Below are 23,297 nucleotides of genomic sequence, written 5' to 3'. Positions count from 1 at the left end.
ATATTCTCTTTATTATGACAGGTGGTCTAAAAAATGTAAGCACTTTATAGTATATAATATATAACATTATACTTATATATTTCTTCCTAACATCGACTGAACAGAATATGAATCAATTTATTCAGCTGAATCAATTTGAATAAATTAATTAATCATACATATACGTTTTATTTAGATTCACTTAATTATCAGACATTTTCGTCAGTAATTTTGAAGAGATTAATGTTGCTATAAAAAAAAATAAAAAAATGTTTAAGTGCGGTTTGGTTTTACTTTTATGATTTGTCACTCCCCATTCAAGCACTTGACCTGTATGTCAGCAGGTTTCAGGCCTACTTGAAGAGTGACAAAGGAGATCTTTGAGTGTGTTTGTATAAGGTGAGCTGGGGATAGTACACACCCACACCCTCGATTAATACCTCGAAAATGTGTGTGTGATGATTACACTCACACATTTGGTCTTTTTGTGTTTGTGTAAGTGTAGCCATGTATACATGCTTGTGCATACAATGCAAGCCTCATTATTCATTTTCTGTCTGAAAACCGGACATCTCCTTGACCGTGTTTACAGAGCCAACCATGCGCTCTTCCATTTCTTATTTGTCGTATAACTGCACACATCTGCATCAATCATACCGAGTCATTTCAGCTGGGCCGGGAGGCGGAGCCACTGCTCAATTGCTCTCTTAAAATCTTGCAGACGATCTCACTCATAATCTCCGCCTCTCACACACTCCATACATCACTCTTCCCAGCGCCCGTGGGCTCTGTGTGGATTGACATCTCTAGCTACAGTGGGCGGAGATAGGTGTGATTGATCAGGCAGGTGAATGTTTTGCCTCTTCTGGCTGTTTGACGAGGCTGTGGGATTCACCGCCGGGCTCAGCTGTCAAGCCCGCTGCCACACTGATAGACTGCTGTCAAAGTAATGGGCTATCTCTCATATGCCTCACTGAGCAGCATTTGTCTCGATTACACCTCGTTCCTGCTGCCAGCACGCCATGTAATGAGGAGAGTGCTTCGCTTGACTGTGAATGTGATTGTGTGTGTATAGTATCAATGACTCTGTGTGTGTGTGTGTGTGTGTGTGTGTGAGTGTGTGTATATCTCGCTTGTATCAGATGACTTACCAGGCCGGGTGATAAAGGAGTAAAGCTCAACAGCTTCTTGTACTGCTCAAAGGTAAAAAACTGCAAAGAAGACCAGGACAACCTGTCAGGAAGTGTTTTCAGACGCTACATGCATTCACATACATGCACACAGACATGATGAATGCTCACACCCTAAGCAAACACATCTGTAGTGAATGAGAAAACTCAAGCTGTCAACTTGACACTGTGCAAATATAAATACACACACAGACAACTAATAGGATGGCATATAATTCTTCATATTAGTAAAGATTTGCTCAGCTTGACAGATATTAGATAAAACATCCAGTAAGAAAGATGGATACCAGGGCCTGTTCAGTAAACCAAGGCTCTTTAGTAGATTTAAATCAACATATGTGGAGCGTCAAGTAGATTCATTGATCAGTGAACTGAAAATTCTGTCATCATCTACTCACCCTCATGTCTTTCCAAATCCGCATTACTTTATTTATTCTGTGGAACACAAAAGGATTTTTGAAAAATATCCTGGCCCTTCTCTCAATATAAAGTGAATGAGAACTGGGGCTGTCAAGCTCCAAAATGACAAATGTAGCACCATAAAACTTGTGCACTATATTTCAAGTCTTCTGATGTTTTATATATATTATATATATATATATATATATAGCTTTGTGTAAAGAAAAGACCAATGTAAACTCCTATTAAAACACCCTAGCTCTCCTTTACTGTTAGAAAAAACCCTGAAAAGGTTCATTTAAAAATATCCTGGCTCTTCCAAGCTCTAGTATGGTAGTGAATGGCGCTCCTGATTTTGAAGCCCAAAAAAGTGCATCCATAAAATTAATCCATACGGCTCCAGGGGGTTAATAAAGGCCTTCTGTAGCGAAGCGATGGGTTTTCGTTATAAAAATATCCATATTTAAAACATTATAAACTAAAATAACTAGCTTCAGACGTGGGAGAGTGACCTCTGACCCAACATAGGATGTAGGAGTATCATAAGCTTAGACGCCTCTCGCGATTCAAACAAATAGGGCTGGGCAACAAACTCAAGCTCCTCTTCTCTTATATCGGAATCCTCTGACATTTCTATTTAAAATTTTAAGATTTATAATTTGTGACCGGTGTTTTGTTGTGCTCTATCCTCTGTCTTTCCGCATTCGTCAATGCGTCATGCATCGGTCAGAGGTCACTCTTTTGTCATAAGTCGATTTGTGTAGACTGTCTGCCGGAAGCTAATTATTTTAGTTTATAAAGATTTAAATATGGATATTTTTCTCACAAAAACCTATTGCTTCGCTTCAGAAGGCATTTATTAACTCCATGGAGCCGTGTGGATTACTTTTATGATGGATGGATGCACTTTTTTGGGCTTCAAAATCAGAAGCCCCATTCACTACCATTATAAAGCTTGGAAGAGCCAGGATATTTTTTAAATATAACTCCAAATGTGTTTATATAAAAAAAAAGATAGTCATATACATCTAGGATGGCTTGAGGGTGAGTAAATCATGGGATAATTTTCATTTTTGGGTAAACTATCCCTTTAAGGGTACATATTACTTCTTATAACCTTTTAGGGGTAAATAAGGCACAAAGATGTCAGTTTGAGGACACTGTCCAAGTGACAAGCTGTTGTATCCCCAAAGGTACAATTTTTGTCTTTTTTTTTCCTGACAGTGTTGGCAAGTTAATGAGTTAAAAGAGCAGTAGCAATGTCTGATTTGTGAACAAAAGTTTCTTTTGAGTCAGATCTTTTCCCTGAATAGGTTGATCTCTGAACGATTTGTTCACAAGCTGAGTCAATGATCCGGCTCTAGTAGTTACATTGAAGAGAAAAGATTTTCAGTGAATAAAAACTTGCATTTTGGTCTGTTTAACACACAGCTATAGTATGGCCTCAGAAGACATGGATTATGCCAGATGAATTGTATGGAGTACTTTTATGATGCTTTTGTGTCATTTTTGAAGCTTAAAAGCACTTTTTCCTATTCATTGTAATTGCATGGAAAAACTGACCAGTATATTATTCAAAATGTCTGTTTTTGTATTTCACATAGATAAGAAAGTCAAATGGGCTACATGACATGAGAATGATTACATGATGACATTCACATTTTCATGTGAATTTTTCAGATGAACAAATACTTCATAGTAAACTGTTAACCTTGTTGAGTCTACCAATCCAGCACTTTCCAATAATGGAATAAAACCCCTTCCAGATGTTTTTTTAGATTAGAAAAGTGAGACATTAATGTGCTCTCCCTCCTTTCAGACACCAATAACTAGCGGCCTAAAGCCACAGTAAGTGCATGCTCATCTAAACTCAAGAGTGTATATATGTACTGTTTATACATGATACTAAAGTGAGGCCGGTAGCAATATCTGGCCATGTAGGTCAATATTGGGAGTTCTCAACAGCAAACACATGTGGCATGAATACAAACATAGAGAGGGGATAAGAGTTTTTGATCCTCCTGGCTAGAGCCGGTACGTTGAGGACATACGTATGTGGTCTGTGTGTATGTTTACACTCGGAAGGCCAGGTTGCAAAGATCAGAGCATGTATGGTTTAAGTGATGAGTTTAAGCTTGGAGTTAAATGTGGTTCCTGTTACCTTCACTGCTCTCTTTGGGGTCTCGGCCAAAATTGGGGGAAGGATTCCCTTGTAGAAGCCGTATACTCTGTTGAGGAAAAGACGTCACTCGTTGGAGTTTGAGACACATGATAAATAAATAAATATTTGTGGACAAGCAACATTTAAAAGTCTATTTGGCCCATTATGTATGCTGTAAAGAAACAAAAAACAGCTTGCATTTTAGATTAGACTCAAATTGGATTCAATATAGAATGAAAGTTTAGAGTGGCAATCATAGTCTATACGGCCGCCAATACGTACTGCTAATAATATCACTTGATTTTAGCACTTCTACAAAAATTACTTGAAATTATGATACCCAGGAAGACCCTGAAAAGTAAATGATCTCATTTCATTTTCTCAATTTTTACAAATATTGTTGTGTTGACTGCATTCATCAAGCGTAACTATATGGTTACCCAAGGAAAAAAAATAACCAACTACATTTAGGCATTTTGGTAACAGGTCAGCAAAAATGGTCATAAAAAGAACAGAAAATAAAAAAGCTAAACAAAATGCTATATGACCTGTGGTGGATGATACATTTTCTGAAAGTTAAGCACCTACTTTCACTATCATTGTTGGCATAAAAGGCTGATCGAGCAGACTGAAAATTTCACAAGTCATGAAAAATATTTACTGCATTAATTAATTGAGAAATACTGAAGCGTAATTAAGACAGATAATGCTCACAGGGTTTAATTGAGAGTCAAATATTTTAATAATAATAATCATAATAAATATTTTCCCCTAGTTAACTGAATAAGTGCTACTATTTAAAAAAAAAAAATCAGTGGTTCGGAGCACGTATCAAACTGCCAAAGTCAGGTGATTTCAGTAAACGAGGCTTCGTTATGTCATAAGTGTTTCAAAATTTCAATGGTTCACTGCATGACTTTGGCAGTTTGATACACGCTCTGAACCAGTGATTTGACACAAAAGATTCGTAAAGCTTTGAAGCTTCATGAAGCAGTGTTTTGAAATCGGCCCATCACTAGATATTGGATATTGTTGAATAAAGTCGTTATTTTGTTTTTTTTTGGCGCACAAAAAGTATTCTCATCGCTTCATAACATTAAGGTTGAACCACTATAGTCACATGAACGGTTTTAAATACATCTTTATTTAGCTTTCTGGGCATTGAAAGTGTTAATTATCTTGCTGGCAATGCAGGCCTCACTGAGCCATCAGATTTTATCAAAAATATCTTAATTTGTGTTCTGAAGATGAACGAAGGTCTTACAGGTTTAGAACGGCATGAGGGTGAGTAAATTTTCATTTTGGGTGAACTAACCCTTTAAGCTGGCTTAAGTAATTTTGACCAGGGGCCTATACCATGAAGTGGGTTTAGGTGGTTAACCAGGCATGTTTCAGTTTAGTTTGCACCAACCCTGGGGTTTAGGCACAATGAAAGTGGCTCGACTTTTAGCGGTGCTCATCGACACAGTGACTTGCGCTTACACGACTAACCTTTTGGGTAAGAGATCTCGGTAACACTTTATTTTACAGTGTCATTGTTACATATGTTACATGTAGTTACTATAGTAATAACTATAAATTATGCATAATTACATGCAACTAACCATAAACCGAACCAACCCCTAATCCTAAAGTAAGTACAAGTAGTTACTTAATATTACTCAGTACTTAAAAGTATAATTACAGTGTAACAAAGTGTAACCGAGATCTCAAACACAGCTTTTCACAACTTTCACTGATTTAGCAAGATATTTTTCTTCTTGCAGTGTAAATACATTTATATACTTCATATTCTTCAATCACTTAATCTTCAGTAGGAAAACTGAATCACGCTGACTGAAGTGAATCACAGTTTCTCTATGTTTCAAGGCATGCGATTGGCTGATCGCTACTGATGTCATACTTTCATGTGCACACGCTCCATGAACTCAGGATCAAAGCCTGAGTTGACAGAGAAAGTTGATGATCAGGGTCATGATACCAACAAAGCTTCATCTGATTGATTTGGTTTTGTAAACTCAATCCTGTAACCAGAGTTTGTACAAGTACCATCATGGTACGGACCCCAAGTTGCCCAAGACTGTTACAGAGATGTGACTCATACTGAATTTCACGTCCTGACCCATGGTGCCACACATTGGAATGACGAATCATACTATGATGTGCCAATTCTATGGAAATCCACCCCCATTATCATGCATTGAGCTCATCTTCGGTTGTAATGCACTACTGTTTCCAGGGTACTGTTTCTAAACCAGAACAGGTTGAACTGGTCTAAACACACAAACAAGCACTTATAAATGAAAAACAAAAGCCCTGAACCAAAGGAACTAAATTTTTAGGTTTCAAATGTCTATAAAGCTTGAGACAGTCAAATCATCTTCCGGCATTTGTGTCAAAATGGGTGCCATTCTTCAGCTTGTAATATATAATTAATAATGAGTTATAACTGTCACGCTAATGCTTCAAAGAAAAAAAGCTTAAAGGCATACTTAACTTTAGAGTTAGAACTGCAAACAGACGTAACCCTCGACAGGTATATGTATGATAAGCAAATTAACACATCTTTTCCTTTCAACAGTATTATCACTAATATCTCTTCTCATTTGAATGTACTTAGGGGCCGTTTACATGACACTGTTTTCAAATAAAAACGTAAAACTTTTTATGCATTTTGGTCGTTCATTTACATGACAACAGCACTTTGGGGGACTGAAAACACAAACTTTTTTGAAAATGGGTTTCAAAATGTATCAAGTTCTTGATACAGTTATCATCTCTGTGCAAATTACAAAAATGCGAATTCGTGAAAAGAGTGTTGTCATGCGCATCTGTATTACATCTTCAGTCTATAGGCGCGTAACGTTTCTTTATAAAGTGATAAAAGCCAACTACTGGCCTGGCATACATATTACAGCATTTTTAGTCGTTTTCATGGATCTGTGAATGAGGATTGTTTTGACAATCGTGTTGTCTGTCCGCGAAAAATGCAAAGGAAGAACGTTTCCGTTTTTTGTACATCACTGTCATGTAAACATACCCTTAGAAAGCTGAAATAAATTTGAATGAATCTAGATATCTCTAGAACTTATATCAAGGCTACTTGCATAACTGTCTTGACAAATTGAATATCATACTTTAGATATCCAAATGTGTTGGCCTACCATGCTGTAACTTAAGTCATTTCATGTTCTTAAAGCCAGGGACACACCTAACGATTAGCTGAAACATTCTAAGACTGACTGAACCGATTGTTTCCTTCGACTGGAGACGATTTATATACTCACACATGGAATTTGAACACCGACTGTAATCGCAGACTGAACGAAACTGGCTCTGACTGGACGCGTTTGAGCACGATCAGTCATAAGTATCAATTTACATTCATAATCGGCCTTACAATTGTTAAGTGTGTGCGCGACTTAAAGGGATAGATCAACAAAAAATGAAAATTCTGTCATCATTTACTCACCCTTATTTTGTTCCAAACCTGTATGAGTTTCTATCTTCTGTTAGAAGATATTTTGAAGAATGTTGACAATGAAAGTCAATGGCTACCGTCAACTGTCTGGTTACCAACATTCTTCAAAATATCTTCTTTTTAGTTCAACAGAAGATAGATATTCGTACAGGTTTGGAACAACACATAAGGGTAAGTAAATGATGACAGAATTTTCATTTTTGGGTGAAGCAACCCTTTAAGAGAACAAAAAGTGAATTTTTATTTGTGACTGTCCAATATTTTCTTTGATTTTAAATATCATATAGTATGTGATAGACATTGACATCCAAAATAAGTGTCCGCATTTTGAGATCCCAGTCTGATCAATGCTTCAGCACGTTCTCACCACCCCTAAACGCAGACATGTGCACTTTGAGAAGCAGACATTGTTTGGAGAGCACATGTACTTTTTCTGAAGCTGAAACCTGACTCTGTTTTGCTTTCTGTCAATATGAAAGTGAGGACAAGCCCGAGCAAGCGAAACACCTGAGCTTTTCTTTTCCCTTCTCATTCTCTCATACAAAAACTCTGCAGTATGGTAAAGAGCTAACATTTACCTAGAATTGTACGTGTAGTTTCAGTACTGTAGTATATGTCAAAAAGAAAAGGTCAGTCATTGGATTTATTGTGTGGTGATACAATAGGTTAGTAGGACTGTTAATGTTAATGCTTGAAATCTTTAGGTAATTTGGCCTTTCTTTAGAGCTGTATTAGCAAAACTTTATTAAAGACTTGCTTTTATGCTTTGAAGTCCACATAATGTCTATTTATGAACTAAAATTAACTCTTTTGTTTAGAACTTGGTTTATCTGGAAACATTGAAAAAAAGTGGATTAAATAAGTTACATAAGATAAATAAGTTATAAAATATCTCAAATGTATGTTTAGGGCTGTCAAAATTTAATTGCATGAATTAATAACATGATACGCTTATTATTCAAACTAATCACAGTTAAGCTGCTATCAATATCAATATTTTGGAAACACTTAAGCCACGATACAGGTCAGTTTGTTAACATTAACAACAATGCAGCAGAAATCAAACTAATAATGAACAATACTTTCACAAGATTTGTTAATTTAGGTTATTGTTAATTTCTACATATACAAATTAATTTTTAACATTTCATGAACAATATTTATGAATTAATCTACACAAACTTTCAAAAATTTGGGGTCAAAATGATTTTTTTTAAAGAAATTAATACTTGTATGCAGCAAAGATGCATTAAATTGATCAAATGTGTCAGTAAAGACATTTACAATGTAACAAAAGATTTTCATTTCAAATAAATCCTGTTCTTTTGAGCGTAAATATTTAAAATATTACAAAACAGAATACCTTTATTTTATATTGTAGTAATATTTTTTACAATATTAATGTTTTTACTGTATTACTGGTCAAATTAATGCTTTGGTGAGCATAAAAGACTTCTTTCAAAAACAAATCTTACTGATTCCAAAATTTTGAACAGTAATGTAGATTAATTAATTATGTTAAAATGGTCACTTATTATTAGTTCATGATACATAATGGATTAATTAATTGTAAAGCATTTTTTTTTTTTGAAAAAATAAAGTCATTACATGGCTGATAAACAATAAATGGGCATTACAAAAATTGTTACAAGTCAATTTATTGTTTTTTTGCACTTAAGCTTGGCGAGGAATGCTCTTTTTAGAGTGTTGTTTGGTACAACATTATAGGGTGAGTAAATGATAAAATTTCTCATTTTTGGGTGAACATTAACAACCTTACTATTGCTTTAGATCATGTAACATCCATTTATGTGCATAAGAGGGTTGATACATCCCGAGAGGGGGTGGTGAGAATGAAACAGATTTCTCAGTATCAGTTCTAGCATGTATTGATATTGAACACACGTGTGTGGACAGGGTGGACAGAGTAGCGTGACAGCTGCATGTGAACTTCTGTCGTTGTATTGTGAAAACATGCCCCAGCAGTCAACAGAGATGTCCTCGGCTGATTTAGTTGGGTGTAAATATTATCGTTTCTGTGAACAGAGATGAGGCGATTAGCGAATTTGCCCACGCCGTGACCACCACTCCAAAACCTCTGACCCACGGCTAATTACTACAACACATCTCTTCAGATGACAAACAATCTCGATTTTACCAGCATCACGATGTGTCAGATGTCACAAGCCTCACTTGTCGGGTGAAACGGCAACAGAGAGACATTGTGTCGAATGAAAGTGTATGGCAAAGTGGGGCCAATGGGCAGGGCTTTTGTCTGGCTGAAACGGAAGCCCCCCCCCCATCCCCTTGTGGCGCATGCAAACGCCGGCTGAGTGTTTCCCGGGTGTGGTCAGTCTAAGAAACATCAGGTGGTGAGATAAAGCTTCAATTTGTTACACACGCACTTAAGACCCCATTTGACTACGCCTGGTTTGACTATACCTGAACGCCAATTTGACTCTAAATGTAAGCACGCAGTTGGCCCTCATAAGCAAATGCTCACACATTTAGGTACGTGTGGGTCCAGCTGCTGGAGTTTGTATAGATGTGATTTGTCTTTTATTTGCATCAAACCCCATTTCTTCCATTCAACTCATAGCCACATCCTTCAACATAACAAAAGGAGAGGAAGGAAATGATACATTAACCAAATTGGAATGTTTCATCCCTGTTATAGGACCGACCGTCAATGAATCACAGGGTTGACGAGGAAATGTATATGGAATATTTACATTTCGGTCTTTATCAACTGTAAGAATGCGCACAGTTGAAGTCTTATACTGCTGAGGATACGGTGGGCCGGGTGACTTTGAGCTCTTCCCATTCTGTCCCTTGTCAACAACCCGAATGCTTGATCTGCAAATATTGTCATTTGCCTCGTGAGCCTTTAACCTTGACATTGGTTCGGGAAGGCACAACAGCTCCAGGCTCGTAAATCACGGAGCGAGGAGATGAGAATCAGGGACGTTTCTTGAGCTTTCTCTTGAAATCAAACATGACAGACGGAGTAAAAGGACACCAATTCATCAGCTAATTACTTCCACTGATTATGGCAGAAAAAGTAGCTTGGAAACTGATCTGATCATTTGAATTTGACTTATAGGAGAAATAAAAGTACTGATGTAATCATTTGTATAACTATTTAAAATAGGGGCAAATATGTCATGATTATATTGGTTTCTATCAGGTCTTACAGGGGTTTATCATCGAGTCAGATACACAAAAGTATCAATAAAGAAATGGACATCAAATCTGCCTGTAGGTTTGTCTAGTGAATGTGGATCATTTCAGGGTATGCAACTTAAAACCTTAAAAGATAAATATGGGTCTGTATGAATCATAAAAAAGGCTAATATTCCTTTACATTACAAGAAAATGTATGTCTTTTAAATGCCTTTTAAATAGGGATGCACCGATATGAAAATGCTGGCCGATACTGATAACTCTTTATATTTGAAAGCCGATAACCGATATATTGGCTGATAAATCTAAATTTTTATATATTTTTTGAGAGCCTGATTACAAAAACAAAGGTCTCATCATTAAAAGCACACAATTATAATGTTGTCATTATAATTTTATGTAGCCTGTATGACGAACTTGCGCTGTACATGTTGCACTTAACTGTATTTTCCTTTTTGAAGTGATTTCAATCATATTTCAAGCAATTCAAAACCATTATGGTAAACAGTGCATATCTGAAGTGCATCAGCGGAAGGAAGTAATCCATTATTTATCGTCTTTAATATATCTGCTAAAGTTTCTTATTGGGCCTATAATGATAACATTAAAAATATCGTCTAAAACCGATATTGTGGCCGATATATTGTGCATCCCTACAAAAAACTTTCTGTTCTTAAAAAAATCCAGAAAAATACCCATGTATCATGGTTTTTAACAATGATGATGATAAAAATGTGAAACACCAAATCAGCATATTAGAATGATTTCTGAAGGATCATGTGACACCGAAGTAATGATTCGGAAAATTCAGCTTTGCCTTAACAGGAATAAATTACATTTTATAATACATTGAAATTGAGAGTCATTTTAAATTGTAATAATATTTCACAATATTACTGTATAATTTATTTTAAAATGCAGCCTTGGTGAGAATGAGACATTTTTTAAAAATCTTACAGAACCCAAACTTTTGAACGATAGTGTAAACTTACCTGCTGCTAAAAAAAAATTGCTCTATAAATCGCAGACCAAGACACATACTGTGAAATAATTATGCACAATCAAGCTATTTATATATGTGATCTAAATCTATTAGTACTTTCTTTCTATGATGATTCACACATGCTACATTATGACGAAAGTGAATGTTCATAACATTTCAAATAGACTCCGAGCCAATTCACAGACGGATCTCCAGCTCTGAACTAATTGGTGTGTGGAAGCCGAAGAGCTCGGGTTTCTACCGCACAGAGGGGAAGACCAAAGCAAAATACGGACCGAGAGTGAAAGTGCAACGCTGGCCCATACAGCAAGAGCATGTTTATTTTCAATAATAATTTCACAACAGTAACTCCCACCACCATTTGTGTAAATTAAAACTAAGTGGTTCAGCCTGGGGCTGATCATGCTACCGGCTACTGTGTGGTGATTCCAGCCACAGCACAAACAGACGGAGGGTGATAATTGGTTTAGAAGAAAGAAGAGCCATAATCTGCAGGGGAGGCCTGCGGGATGCAGCCGATGACAGCTCCGCCGAGAGGGAAAGCTGGTGTAGGATCTCACACAGTCAACCAGAGCCGCTGTGTCAGCGTCACCTAGGACCGCACGCGCGCATATATTCTCACACCTTGCTGCGGATCAGCTTTAGATCCACTGTAAAGCTGTCATCTTGCCATAAACACAGCTTTCTTTCAAGTCTGCACACTGTCTAGGTTCTGACACGTGCCTCATGTTGTGTGGTGGAGGGAGGGGAGGAAAAACTGAAAGGAGAGCAAATTTGATGGGGTAGAAAGAAAAAAGGAGGAGAGAGACAGAAAAAGATAAATCTCTGCCTCAAGCGCACTACGTCATATGAGTGATTTCCTACGAACAGAGGCAGTTAACACAACACATGCGGAGCACGCCACTACCAACGCATAATATAAACCTATGACTTCACTTGCTTGTCCAAGATTGACATATTCCGTATTCCAGGACAGGTGGGTTTAAAATTTTTAGAGTTTTGTACACCAGGTTTACTACTTTTACAAAGCTCAAAACATTCCCTGTCACCTGGCGTATGTTGTTACCATGTATACAACAGACATGTGTGCATAGTTTACACTAAATACATGCTGAAAACAGTAGATGACAAGTACTAAAAAGAAAACATACAAACCAGTAGTGTCATGTGTCAAAAAACTGTAATAAGCATAAATTAACATTTTAAAAGTTCAAGTTCAAGTAAAAGATGCATTTCCAGACTATCCCTTCTTACATTATATAAAGTACAAAGTTCCTAAAAAGATATATATTTTTTAGTCATGTTTTATTTCACCTTGAACACTAAATGAGGCAGGACTGGTGCATGGTACTGCTGGGAGAATAGTATATACAATATATAGTGGAATTATGCATGAAATTGTTGACATCAGAGAGCGAGAGAAATTTGAATGGGATGACAATACAACACAGAAAGATAAACGGATTGACAGACAGACAGGCATTTATAACTTACCCCTCAGTGCGAAATATAGTTCTGAAACAGTCTCCAAGGCCTTTATAGCTATTTGGGTCACCCTTCCCTCTTTGGATTTGAAACCTGAAAGACAGCCAGGATTTGCATAAATGAATTTACAAACCTTTATTCAGAAATATTAAACTAACTTTATATATATATATTAGATATATTATATACTTAGAGCATAAAAATCATATGAAACACATCATATGAAAGGAACCTTACATATAGACATAGAACAATACATATATAGACATCATTTTATTATATCAGTCTTTTAACTCATTTGTCATAACATCATTTTACCATATTCTCCCTCTAAAGAAAATATATTTCATGATTGCAATGGCTACACATCACATTTGAGATTGTCCAACATAATAGTCCACAAGGAAAACAATGATTAACAATTCATAAATTCTGGACAACATCACTATCACATATACATTATGTTCAACATTCCTCCACTTAGATGACAGAGATCATAAAGCATGACCACCATATGCTATCAATTATCTGTGTGCAAGAAATGCGGGACACTGGCTAATCTGCGCAAGTGTCGACACAGATGTCTGTCAAAATTCAAACCGCTTGTGCTTTCACCGTCTGTTCCTTCCGAGGCGGCACTGACTTTCTCGGTCCCTTTAGCACAGCGGAGAAGTCAAACATTTACTTAACCCATCCTTACCAATTAGCTTTGTTTCTTCTATTGCCATAGACCTTGTAGGTGCTAACTTTGTCGCTAACATGCTAGTAACCTGCTGGTAACAGTTCTGCAGTTCCGTGTAAATTTTTTATATGATACAAATGGTCAAGAGATGTTTTTGTAGCAACAAGCATGCTAGTAACTCCCTAATAAAGGGCATACTGAACCGTGTAAATGTTTAACGTGGTACCAGTGCTGAGCGCAAGTTTGGGGAAAAAGGATTTACTGCTCACCCCCTCCCAACCCATTGTTCATGCAATATAGATGTTTTAGCGTGAATAAATGGACAAAGCAACTGTAGGACCTTTGGTACTTTGACACCACATGCTATTATTTGTTTATAGGTCGACATCCCAGGACAATTTACAGTGGTTCAGGCTGGGTATCTTTTTGGGCACACAGAGACGATAAATAAACCAACCTTTGCCCTCCAAGTGTAAATAGATGAACCCAGACCAAACTCAGAGTGGAAGACACAGAATGAGAAAGATTCTCCTCATATGGCTTTGACTGCCAGGTCAAGAGGTCAGCAGTAAGTCATCCAGGCGGGTGCCTGATGGGACCATAAAAGTGCCCTGGTTCCATCGGATGAGGGGGTTTACCGAGGTGAGCAGCCTTTCATATCGGCAACAGATTAACATCTTAGAGGGGTGTCCCCAGCATCCAATTTTGTAGATTCCCAAATAGCTTGTAACTTGTGCCTAAGAACCAGTTAAAAAAGCATCATAAATGAACGTCCAACACCATATTAAAGAGAAAGAAGAAAAGAGGGTCTCTGAAACAGCAGGCAGTCAAGTGGGGGGGAATGCAGGGATGGGGGCATGCAAAAGGATGGGGCACCGAACCAAAAGATTTAAGATCAGTAGAGCTTGTAAACAAATTCAAATCAGTCTTAATTAAAGGCACATGAGAGCAAGGTCAAGGAACGAAGACGGCCTTGTCCCACCAATGCCAGAGTTTCAATTTCTGCAGTACACTGGGATGGCCCAACCCACGCTAGCCCAGAGGTGGCAGGGCCATGGTCGGCTTTCAGCTGCCTGACTCCGCTGTTGACCTTGGGGTCACCTCATTTCCTCGTGCCCCTTGCCTACCCTGCCATAAAAGCCTTGGACCAAACGTCACGGCCTGGGGAGTGGAAGATAATGGGGAAGATTTGGCAGCACAAGATGCCTGTGGACTCTCAAAAAGAGTCACCAGAGTTAAGAATGAAAAAGAAGCTGTAGATAAGGTGAACAATTCCAGTCTTTGCATAAGTCCTCTATCCAGAAAATCAGGAGAGCACATTGAGACATATTTGGAGACATATATCGAAAGAGTTCACAGACTCGTGAAGAAGAGTCAAGGGCTGATTCAGTCGGCCTTGGAGCCAAGCTCCCGGTTGTAAAGTCAACAAACAGAGGAACTGTGAAAAGCCCAAGGGTTTTGTTAAGAGATCCAGCTCTCAGAATCCCTTTCAAAGTAAACCCAGAAAGAAAAGATATACTTACAGGTGATGATATCTGTGAGTTCATCAAAAACCTCCAATGACCTTCTGTACTCTGTTTTTATAGGACCAGAGCTCCATCTTGGATAGCCAGGTGAGGGTGAAGGTAAGGCCAACATGAAGCTTCTACGGGTGAAATGAGCACCATGGGGTAAATAACCCTACCATCTCCACCTGACCCCAAACTCCCTGTAAAATGCGAACTCTGAACGCTCTGACAGGAAGGTAAATGAGAATAAAGAGCAGGAGAACACCTCCTCTTTGTATTTTTATAGAGAGGAGCGAAGTGTTTCAGGTCCAGGCCGAGCGCTAGGGCCTTGTTCCCTCTCAGACCCTGTATGTAATGGGCCAGCACCGGGTCCGACAGGGGGGGCTGTGCCCCGCTGGAAGACAAGCTTGATGGGTTGAGGCCTAATAATGATGGTGTTAAAAAAAGCCCTGTGGGAAGGGTGGGAGGTTACTGGGTTGATCAAAAGGCTTGAGTCTGATGGGTTTGCCTTTAAAGGGCCAGGCCAAACTTTTAAAAAGGTCTCTTAAATTTGCCTTGTTAAATATAGGGGTATTCCCCCAAAGAATGGAGCATGGAATGGGAACTGCATTATTTCATTTATGACCAGAATATCAACCCCATGATAAACAAGGTTCCATGAGCGAAAAACCATCCTGCAAATGTGCCATTTAAATGTAAAATTAACTTTTTGCAGGGCTTCCTTTTGCTTTTTACAACTGAAACTGTGTGACTGTAGTTGTGGCAGGAAAATGTTTAAATGGTTGGCATTTGATATTGGCCGTCTATGATTCCAGTCTGGTACAATGATAACCAAATATTGTGTGGCATATGTAAGGCAAAAAATGAGCTGTAAAATGATTTTACATGTAATTGCAAATTTTTGGCAATATACTTGCTTCAATCACTGAATCAATGTACTGTTTTAAACAATAAGAACTGTAGTGGAACAAATATCACTATAGCTAATAACTTTATAAACTGAATTATTTTTTGGTCATGGTATTTATTGCTTTCAATTATTCAGTCTTTAATTCTCAGCCATGTTAATATGTTTTCCATTTGCTGCCTCTGAACCAACAACACTTTCATCAAGAGCTGAAATGAAAGTAAAATTAGAAAAAGCGAAACAAGCACGTGAGCAAGGTTTCTTTTACACACAATCAGTGGTGCATAAGAGAATCCAGAAGGCAGCATTAAAAGGAAATCTATTTTTTACAGCCAGACAGTTAATTTTAATGAGCAGGATCATAAAGATGGCAGACGTCCATTGCAATGGTACGTGAGGTTAAACCTCTCTAACCTAAATGCTCCAATATGGCAGATGCCGACATCCAATCAAATAGCAAGGACCAATCGACCGTCTGTGATCATGCTACTCATGAATATCAAACAACGCTGTGGGACTACATTAATCGGATTGTACGCAAGCAAAACACCATATCCTCCAGCAGCGGAGTGAATATAAATGTAAAACCAATGAAATGCAATGCTTTTGGGAAACCACAGGAACATTTCTCTCTTAAATTCATGGTAGACATACGTAGCTACTTTCCTCTGTTCTTTTGGCTTTTCAGGCTAATACTGCTGGGCCCGTGGCTGGAGGTGGCCTATAAAGCTGAGCCTTTGGAGGGAAGGAGATAAAGCAGAAGAGAAGATGGAAGATGGGGCAAAGGGGAAGTGATAAAGTCATGGCGCTTGTGACACCACATGTTTCCAGGTCTCGGTCTGGGTTAGGACAGCTTGGGTTTCAGTGGCACCACAGGCCAACTGGACCCACTGTGACTGGGGCCCAAGGAGGGGGTGGGGGGTGGGGATTGACATCCTCAAGATGACCAGTTAGACATCCCACAAAATGCTCCCCTCTCACAGTCTGATTTGTGCCTCAGGTTTCCAAACTCTGGCTGACCTCTTGTGAACAAAGTGAGACAACATTTTAAGACATTCCAAGCACAAATAAGCATTGATCAAGGATATGAAAAGCGACAAAAAACACAACTAATTAGTTGGTTGTCAGCACAACTAGTTGGCTGACTGGTTTTAAAGGGTTAGTTCACCCAAAAATGAAATTAATGAAATGTCATTAATTACCAGAGATGGAAACTTGAGTCTGCGACTTGGACTCGAGTCGCACTTAAGTCGCAAAAAAAAAAAAAAAAAGACTCGAGACTTGACTTGGACTTAAAGACAGTATTAAACACCACATTTTTTCTAGTTATTGTATTTCTCATTCATTCATCAGTATGCGCTGCAGCAGCAAATACTACAATTAATTTCTAAACACGTATTGGCTTAAACACACGTGCGCATCTGGCACACGTATTTATCACTCGTATTGAAAAAGTGCTATTAAATATAGATGAAAAACAAGCAACAACAATATAACCACGTCTTACCTTGTGATAATCTTCATGTCAGCTGCGGTATTGTTACACAGATGTCACTTTCTAAATTCAAAATACACGCATATACACAGCACGATTTTTTTTCATGGTGCTCTTCCTGCGTTCCAAACGGTATAAATCGCCCTCTGAAGGGCACTTTGCAGTGAGCGTAATGCTGTACGATTTCTTCAAACTGAATTTAAAAAATGAAATAAAAACTTAATTCAGTTCCGAATGATCATTATTTTAAGTGCCACACTTTTTTATCTCCCAAAACTCTCACAATGGATGGTATGTCTCCGAAGGGATTAGGGATGATCATTTCTGAATGAAACGCACTCACTGTGTGAATCGCAGAGACAGATTCAAATATGATTCAAAAGAATCGATCCTGGAACGACACGCTAAGAGATCTATCTTCGCTTCAACACGATGGCATCAACTAAACCGCCCTTCATAATAACATTTGGCTTCAAAAACCTTCAGTATAATGGTAAAAAACGGAATGCTGTATGTAAAACATGTGGCATGAACATCAAAGATGCTAGCACTACTACATCGAACTTCATCCGACATTTGAAAACTCACCATGAAAGGTAAGTCATGCGTCCATGCGTCACCCTCATGTCGTTCCAAAACCACAAGACTTTCGTTCATCTTTGGAACACAAATTAAGATCTTTTTGATGAAATCTGAGAGCTTTCTGTCCCTCCATTGACAGCTAAGTGACTGACACTTTCATGCTTCAAAAAGTTCTAAAGAGATCGTAAAACTAATCCATATGAATTGAGTGGTTTAGTCCAAATTTTCTGAAGAGACTCAATCGCTTTATATGATGAACATATTGAATTTAGGCTTAGTCTTACGGGTTTGGAATGACATGAGGGTGAGTAATTAATGACAATTTTAATTTTTCGGTGAACAAACCCTTTGAGGAAGCTCCGTTTAAAGATGCAGGTTTCGGGTCTAACTGTCCCAACTAGACACCTTTCTTAAGAGGCTTTTCCATAAAACACATAATCTCAATCAACATCAGATAGATGGAGTGCAACAGAATGGATCAGAATGTGTTTATAAAAGTTGCACTGTTTCTAGCTTGACATGCATTTACTGTAAAAGCACCAATACTAAAAATATAAATAATATTTTTCCACTAACATTAGTTAATATATTAGGTATCAGAATAAAAAAAAAATCGGCAAATTCTGCAATTTAGTAGTTTGTTTTGAAGGGATAGTTCACCCATTCCAAACTTGTATGACTTTCTGTGGAATATTTTGAGGAATGTCTCAGTGTTTTAATACAATGTATGTCAATGGTAACAAATATTTTCTCTCAAAGACCATAAAAATATGGCCCAATTTACTGTGAAATAATGAAATAATTTTCTCTATTGATATTTCATGTGTTGTGTTTTAGAGTTTAAGCAAATTTAAAGGCTAATCTTCAGACAGAAGATTTTTTTCGTTTTTTCTAAAGTATTATTTTGTGTTTTAAAGAGGAAAGAAAGTCATACAGGTTTGGACAACATGAGGATGATGAAATGATATTTTTTTTCAATTTTGGGTAAACTCATTTATAACTACAGGCTACTACTACTCATTGTTAATTCATGTTTTAATTGATTTATACACTTTGAAATTGTCTAAAAATACTGTTCATTGTTAGTTCATGTTAGTTGCATTATCTAATGTTAATATAACATTAACGTGATGTTAACATTTTTTAACATTTTAGTGAAAAAAAAAGTTGATTGGCCAGTCAGTAGCTGAACAACTAATCAGACCCATTAAGTGCAATAATTGATCATCCAAACAATCATTTCTGAACTGGAAATATCACATTGGGAGACTGTATAATCTTTCTCAGTCCAGTTTCGTTATGATTGCTTTGAAGTAAGGAAGTGGCTGGCTGAGGATAGTGGAGACTCCATAGACAGCAGGAGACTGGCAGGTATTACACAGACGGTCAGGACAGTGCAGAGCAGAGCGCAGTCATCAATACTGCACTCACACTAGATCTTCAGCAACAGAAACCCGAGTCTCTGAATTACAACTCTACATTTGCACCCCTCGCCCCCTGCCTGGTAGGAACGCGGCCACTGCAAAAGAAAACTCTGAAGGAGTGGGTCACAGATGCTGTGAGGCGTCTGACAGACACAGGAGACAAATGAGTTTTCATCAGGCACTTTACTGCTTCTCTAAAACGGGTCATTTCAGCACACTGGGGCATTTTTGCTTTATTTAGTATGTTTGTAACATAACGCATTTGGGTGTTTGTGACAACTCCTTCAAGCAGACCTGTTTAATACCAGGTCATAATGTGCAATGGCAGTCACATCAGCGGGAGGTCACACTCCCGGTACTTGTTCTGTAAGTACATTAGATGTTCAATTCTAGAGTCTGATGTCAAACATTTTCTGAAGGAAATGCAAGACCCTCCTTTAAAGGGTTTGTTCACCCAGAAATTAAACCTGTATGACTTTCTTTCTTCTGTGAAACACAAAGATAGTTTGTAAAATGCAGTAGCTATTTGCACTAAGTGCAAATAGCTATAGATGCTATTTACACTAAAGCCCAAAGTATACTTCTCTTTTTACGTATATGTGAGGGTCAGCATACAGTGCGCGTGCCGCGAATTTCATCATCAGAGGAGTACGCGAACCGCCGGATTTTTGTAACCGTGTGTACGTGCAGGTCGCACTTTTTTCGCAGTAATTCGGTTATCCACAAGGTGGCATCCGTCCCCTGGGGTCATCGATTCACAAGGTAGTCAAATAAAAACTGCATAAACAGAACACATGCAAGCTACAGCGACAATGGAGGCCTACATAGACGAGATTTAGAGGTTATAAAGTACCCTCATTTGTACAACTCTAGCATGAAAAAATACAAAGATGTTTACATGGGTTGTAACTTAAAACTGCGCATGTGTCGAACGCCTATGTATATGTATTAGTCAGATATACTTTCCAAAGCTGTGCATTCGACTGTGCATGTACACGAAAAAAAATGAAGTATACCCAGGGCTTAAGTGTAAATAGCAATTAGATGCTATTTACACTAAGTAAAAATAGCATATTTTCTTAGCAATAGATGCTATTTACAAAGTGCAAATAGCTGTAGATGCTATTTACACTATGTAAAAATAGTGATGTATTCTATTTACACTATGTAAAAGTAGTAATTCTTTGCAATAAGTGCAAATAGTTGTTAGGTGCTATTTATATGTAAATTATTATATTTATTAAAATGATTAAATGGATGCCACCTTATTGGGACAATAAAGCCCTCCCTACACCTACCCCTAACTCTGCCCTATAAATACATTATTATTATTAAACACTCGTTATGCACTTTATTTCTACTTTTCAAATATTTTCTTTACGATCTGATTTGTGATGGGAAAAGGGAGAAGAGTGAGTTCGGCAAAAGGCGGATTCAAACTCGGGTCAATCACGTCAAAAGCTACTTCAATCCCTAAGGCGTACGCCACTGCAGACGTTGAGTGGTGAGCGTCTTTTTTAATCTTGTGTGGCCCAAACAGACATTGGTGGGTGGAGTTAGCGTAAACAGCCTTTGCCAACAAGACAGGCTCTTTACAATTAGTGTTGTACATGATATGCTAACAAAACAGGAATTTAGTTTAACATAGGCATACTATACATACCAAGCAACAGAAGTGTTACAAAATCTATAACAATTATTATCACGAACAGCAGAACTCCAATATTACCATCATACTGTAATATATTCATTTCATATGTCATGCTATCACACTCCTACTCTTCCATTGTTCCATTCCAGGAAAGTAAAAACATCCCGAACATATTTAAGCCCACAAATGAACAGAGCGAATTTCACTTTTGTTAAGGTATGTAAACTTTTCTCTGATGAAAATTTGTTTCATGCACAGTGCGAGTAGTTTGGTGCCAAGTTTCATTCATTCCACATAAACACACATTTAATATAATTTAGTCTCAGTGAACTTGAGAACACTGTTAAAGAATGGACTTTGGTGGTTTGTATTATGTGATGCCAGAACATTTGATATCATGTCTTTACTAAATACCTCAAACTAATCATTACTGCTAGTATTTATCCTACTCATCCATAATTAAGACTTACACCTGATTTTCCAGTGATCTGTGCATTTGTATATTAGTCATTATTGTACTCTGTACACCCTGGTGAAGATTTTGGCCAAAATATGTCCGTGGTAAGCCACTAATATAAAAGCTTTTTAATTCCCTTTCTAAACCACAAATAGTAGTGCCTTGAGTTATTTTGTACTGGCTTTAGATTTCCCCTTTATAATGAAACATGCCACAACCAATGTTCTGCTGACTTCTTTCACTGGAATTGTGAGTAGTTACTGCCCGACCACTGATGTGATTGGACTGCCTGCTTCCTAAGCACAGATAGCCACAGTCGGATACCTGCGTTCAGTTTACGTCGTCAGGGCCGTCAGCCAGGGAAGGGTAGGATTAAGAGATCACTGGAGCACAGCTGAGCGACGTGCTGCTTTACTGGGCCGGATCGGCTCTTAGTCCTCTGAGCTTTGAGCCCTGCTGTTTAAGGGCTGCTTGAGGGATTCCATCAAGAGTGCACCAGGGTTCAGCCACCAGTCGGGGGTGGAAGCTTGTGAGCTCCTCTCTCAGCGTCACACGTTTCTGAGGACAGGACGTCATCTCTCACTGTCCTCATCAAATATCACTTTCCAGCCCCCCTCCATGGTGAAGCTCACTTTCAAGCATGCTGGGACCTGACGAGGGTTGTGTCATCATAGCGACTCCCATGCGGAGGTAACGCCAGGATTTTTTAATCACCAGTAGTGGAGGAACATAGATAAGAGTGTGGATTGATGGAAAAAGAGTCTCGGTGCTGGTGTTTTATTTCACTAAAATAGGTTTTTACTTTTCTATTTAATAATATAGTTGTTATATTTTAATATAATATTAACAGCATATTTATTATAACTATTTATATAGAGATAAATCAATACATTAATTAAACTTTATTTTTTAATGTATTAAAAAACTGTTCTACCCCAACATTTCCTTATTATATTTGTAAATATATAACAAATATGCAGTACAAAAATAGCTGAAATATATTTATATTATGTTTATAGTTAATTCATAATGTTACTATTATACTGAAATTAAAATATGCAAGGTTTTTTAAAAATATTGAAAAAAGTAACTTTTTTATTACTGATTTATGTATATATTGGTAAATGTACTCATTTAATTAATAATTAAAATGTCTCTATTCAAATATAATTCTTTGCAACAAATATATTAAATATACTAAATGCAAACATTAATATGTATTACTAAAATATAGTTTAAATATATTTGTATTATGTTTATAGTTAATTCATAATGTTACTATTATATTGAAATTAAAATATTAAAGATTTTTCAAAAATACTGGAAAAAAGTAATACATTTTTGTTTTATTATTGATTTATGTATATATTGGTAAATATAATAATTAGGGTCAATTAATTAATCATTAAAGTGGCTCTATTTAAATATAATTCTTTGCAACAAATAAAATATAAATGAATTAAAAATATATTAAATGCAAACAAATATGTAGTACTAAAATATAGTTTAAATATATTTATATTATGTATATATTTAATTCATAATGTTACTATTATATTGAAATTAAAATACGAAAGGTTTTTTTTAAATATTGAAAAATAAAATGTATTTTTTAATACATCTATATAAATTATTACACAATATTACAAATGAATCAGTTTTCCAGTATATACAGTGCTAAATCAATAAAAGAAACATTTTTATTACATT

The 23,297-nt window shown here is 37.1% G+C and overlaps 1 protein-coding gene across 3 annotated transcripts in view; it reads right to left on the bottom strand.

The window, feature by feature from the left end:
- Positions 1 to 23,297, bottom strand: part of slc25a21 (solute carrier family 25 member 21) — a 139,125-nt gene that overhangs the window by 11,418 nt on the left and 104,410 nt on the right. For all 3 annotated transcript variants that reach the window (XM_048192310.1, XM_048192312.1, XM_048192311.1), the window contains exons 4-6: positions 12,891 to 12,974; positions 3,730 to 3,796; positions 1,131 to 1,190 (exon numbers count right to left, since the gene is read on the bottom strand). In XM_048192310.1, the coding sequence (XP_048048267.1) occupies positions 1,131 to 1,190; positions 3,730 to 3,796; positions 12,891 to 12,974 (211 nt within the window). The remainder of the gene's footprint in view (positions 1 to 1,130; positions 1,191 to 3,729; positions 3,797 to 12,890; positions 12,975 to 23,297) is intronic.

This window comes from Megalobrama amblycephala, linkage group LG5 (assembly GCF_018812025.1).
Source record: "Megalobrama amblycephala isolate DHTTF-2021 linkage group LG5, ASM1881202v1, whole genome shotgun sequence".
Lineage (NCBI taxonomy): Eukaryota > Metazoa > Chordata > Actinopteri > Cypriniformes > Xenocyprididae > Megalobrama > Megalobrama amblycephala.
Note: the sequence above shows the minus strand (reverse complement) of the source record. Positions and strands in the feature narration are given on the sequence as shown.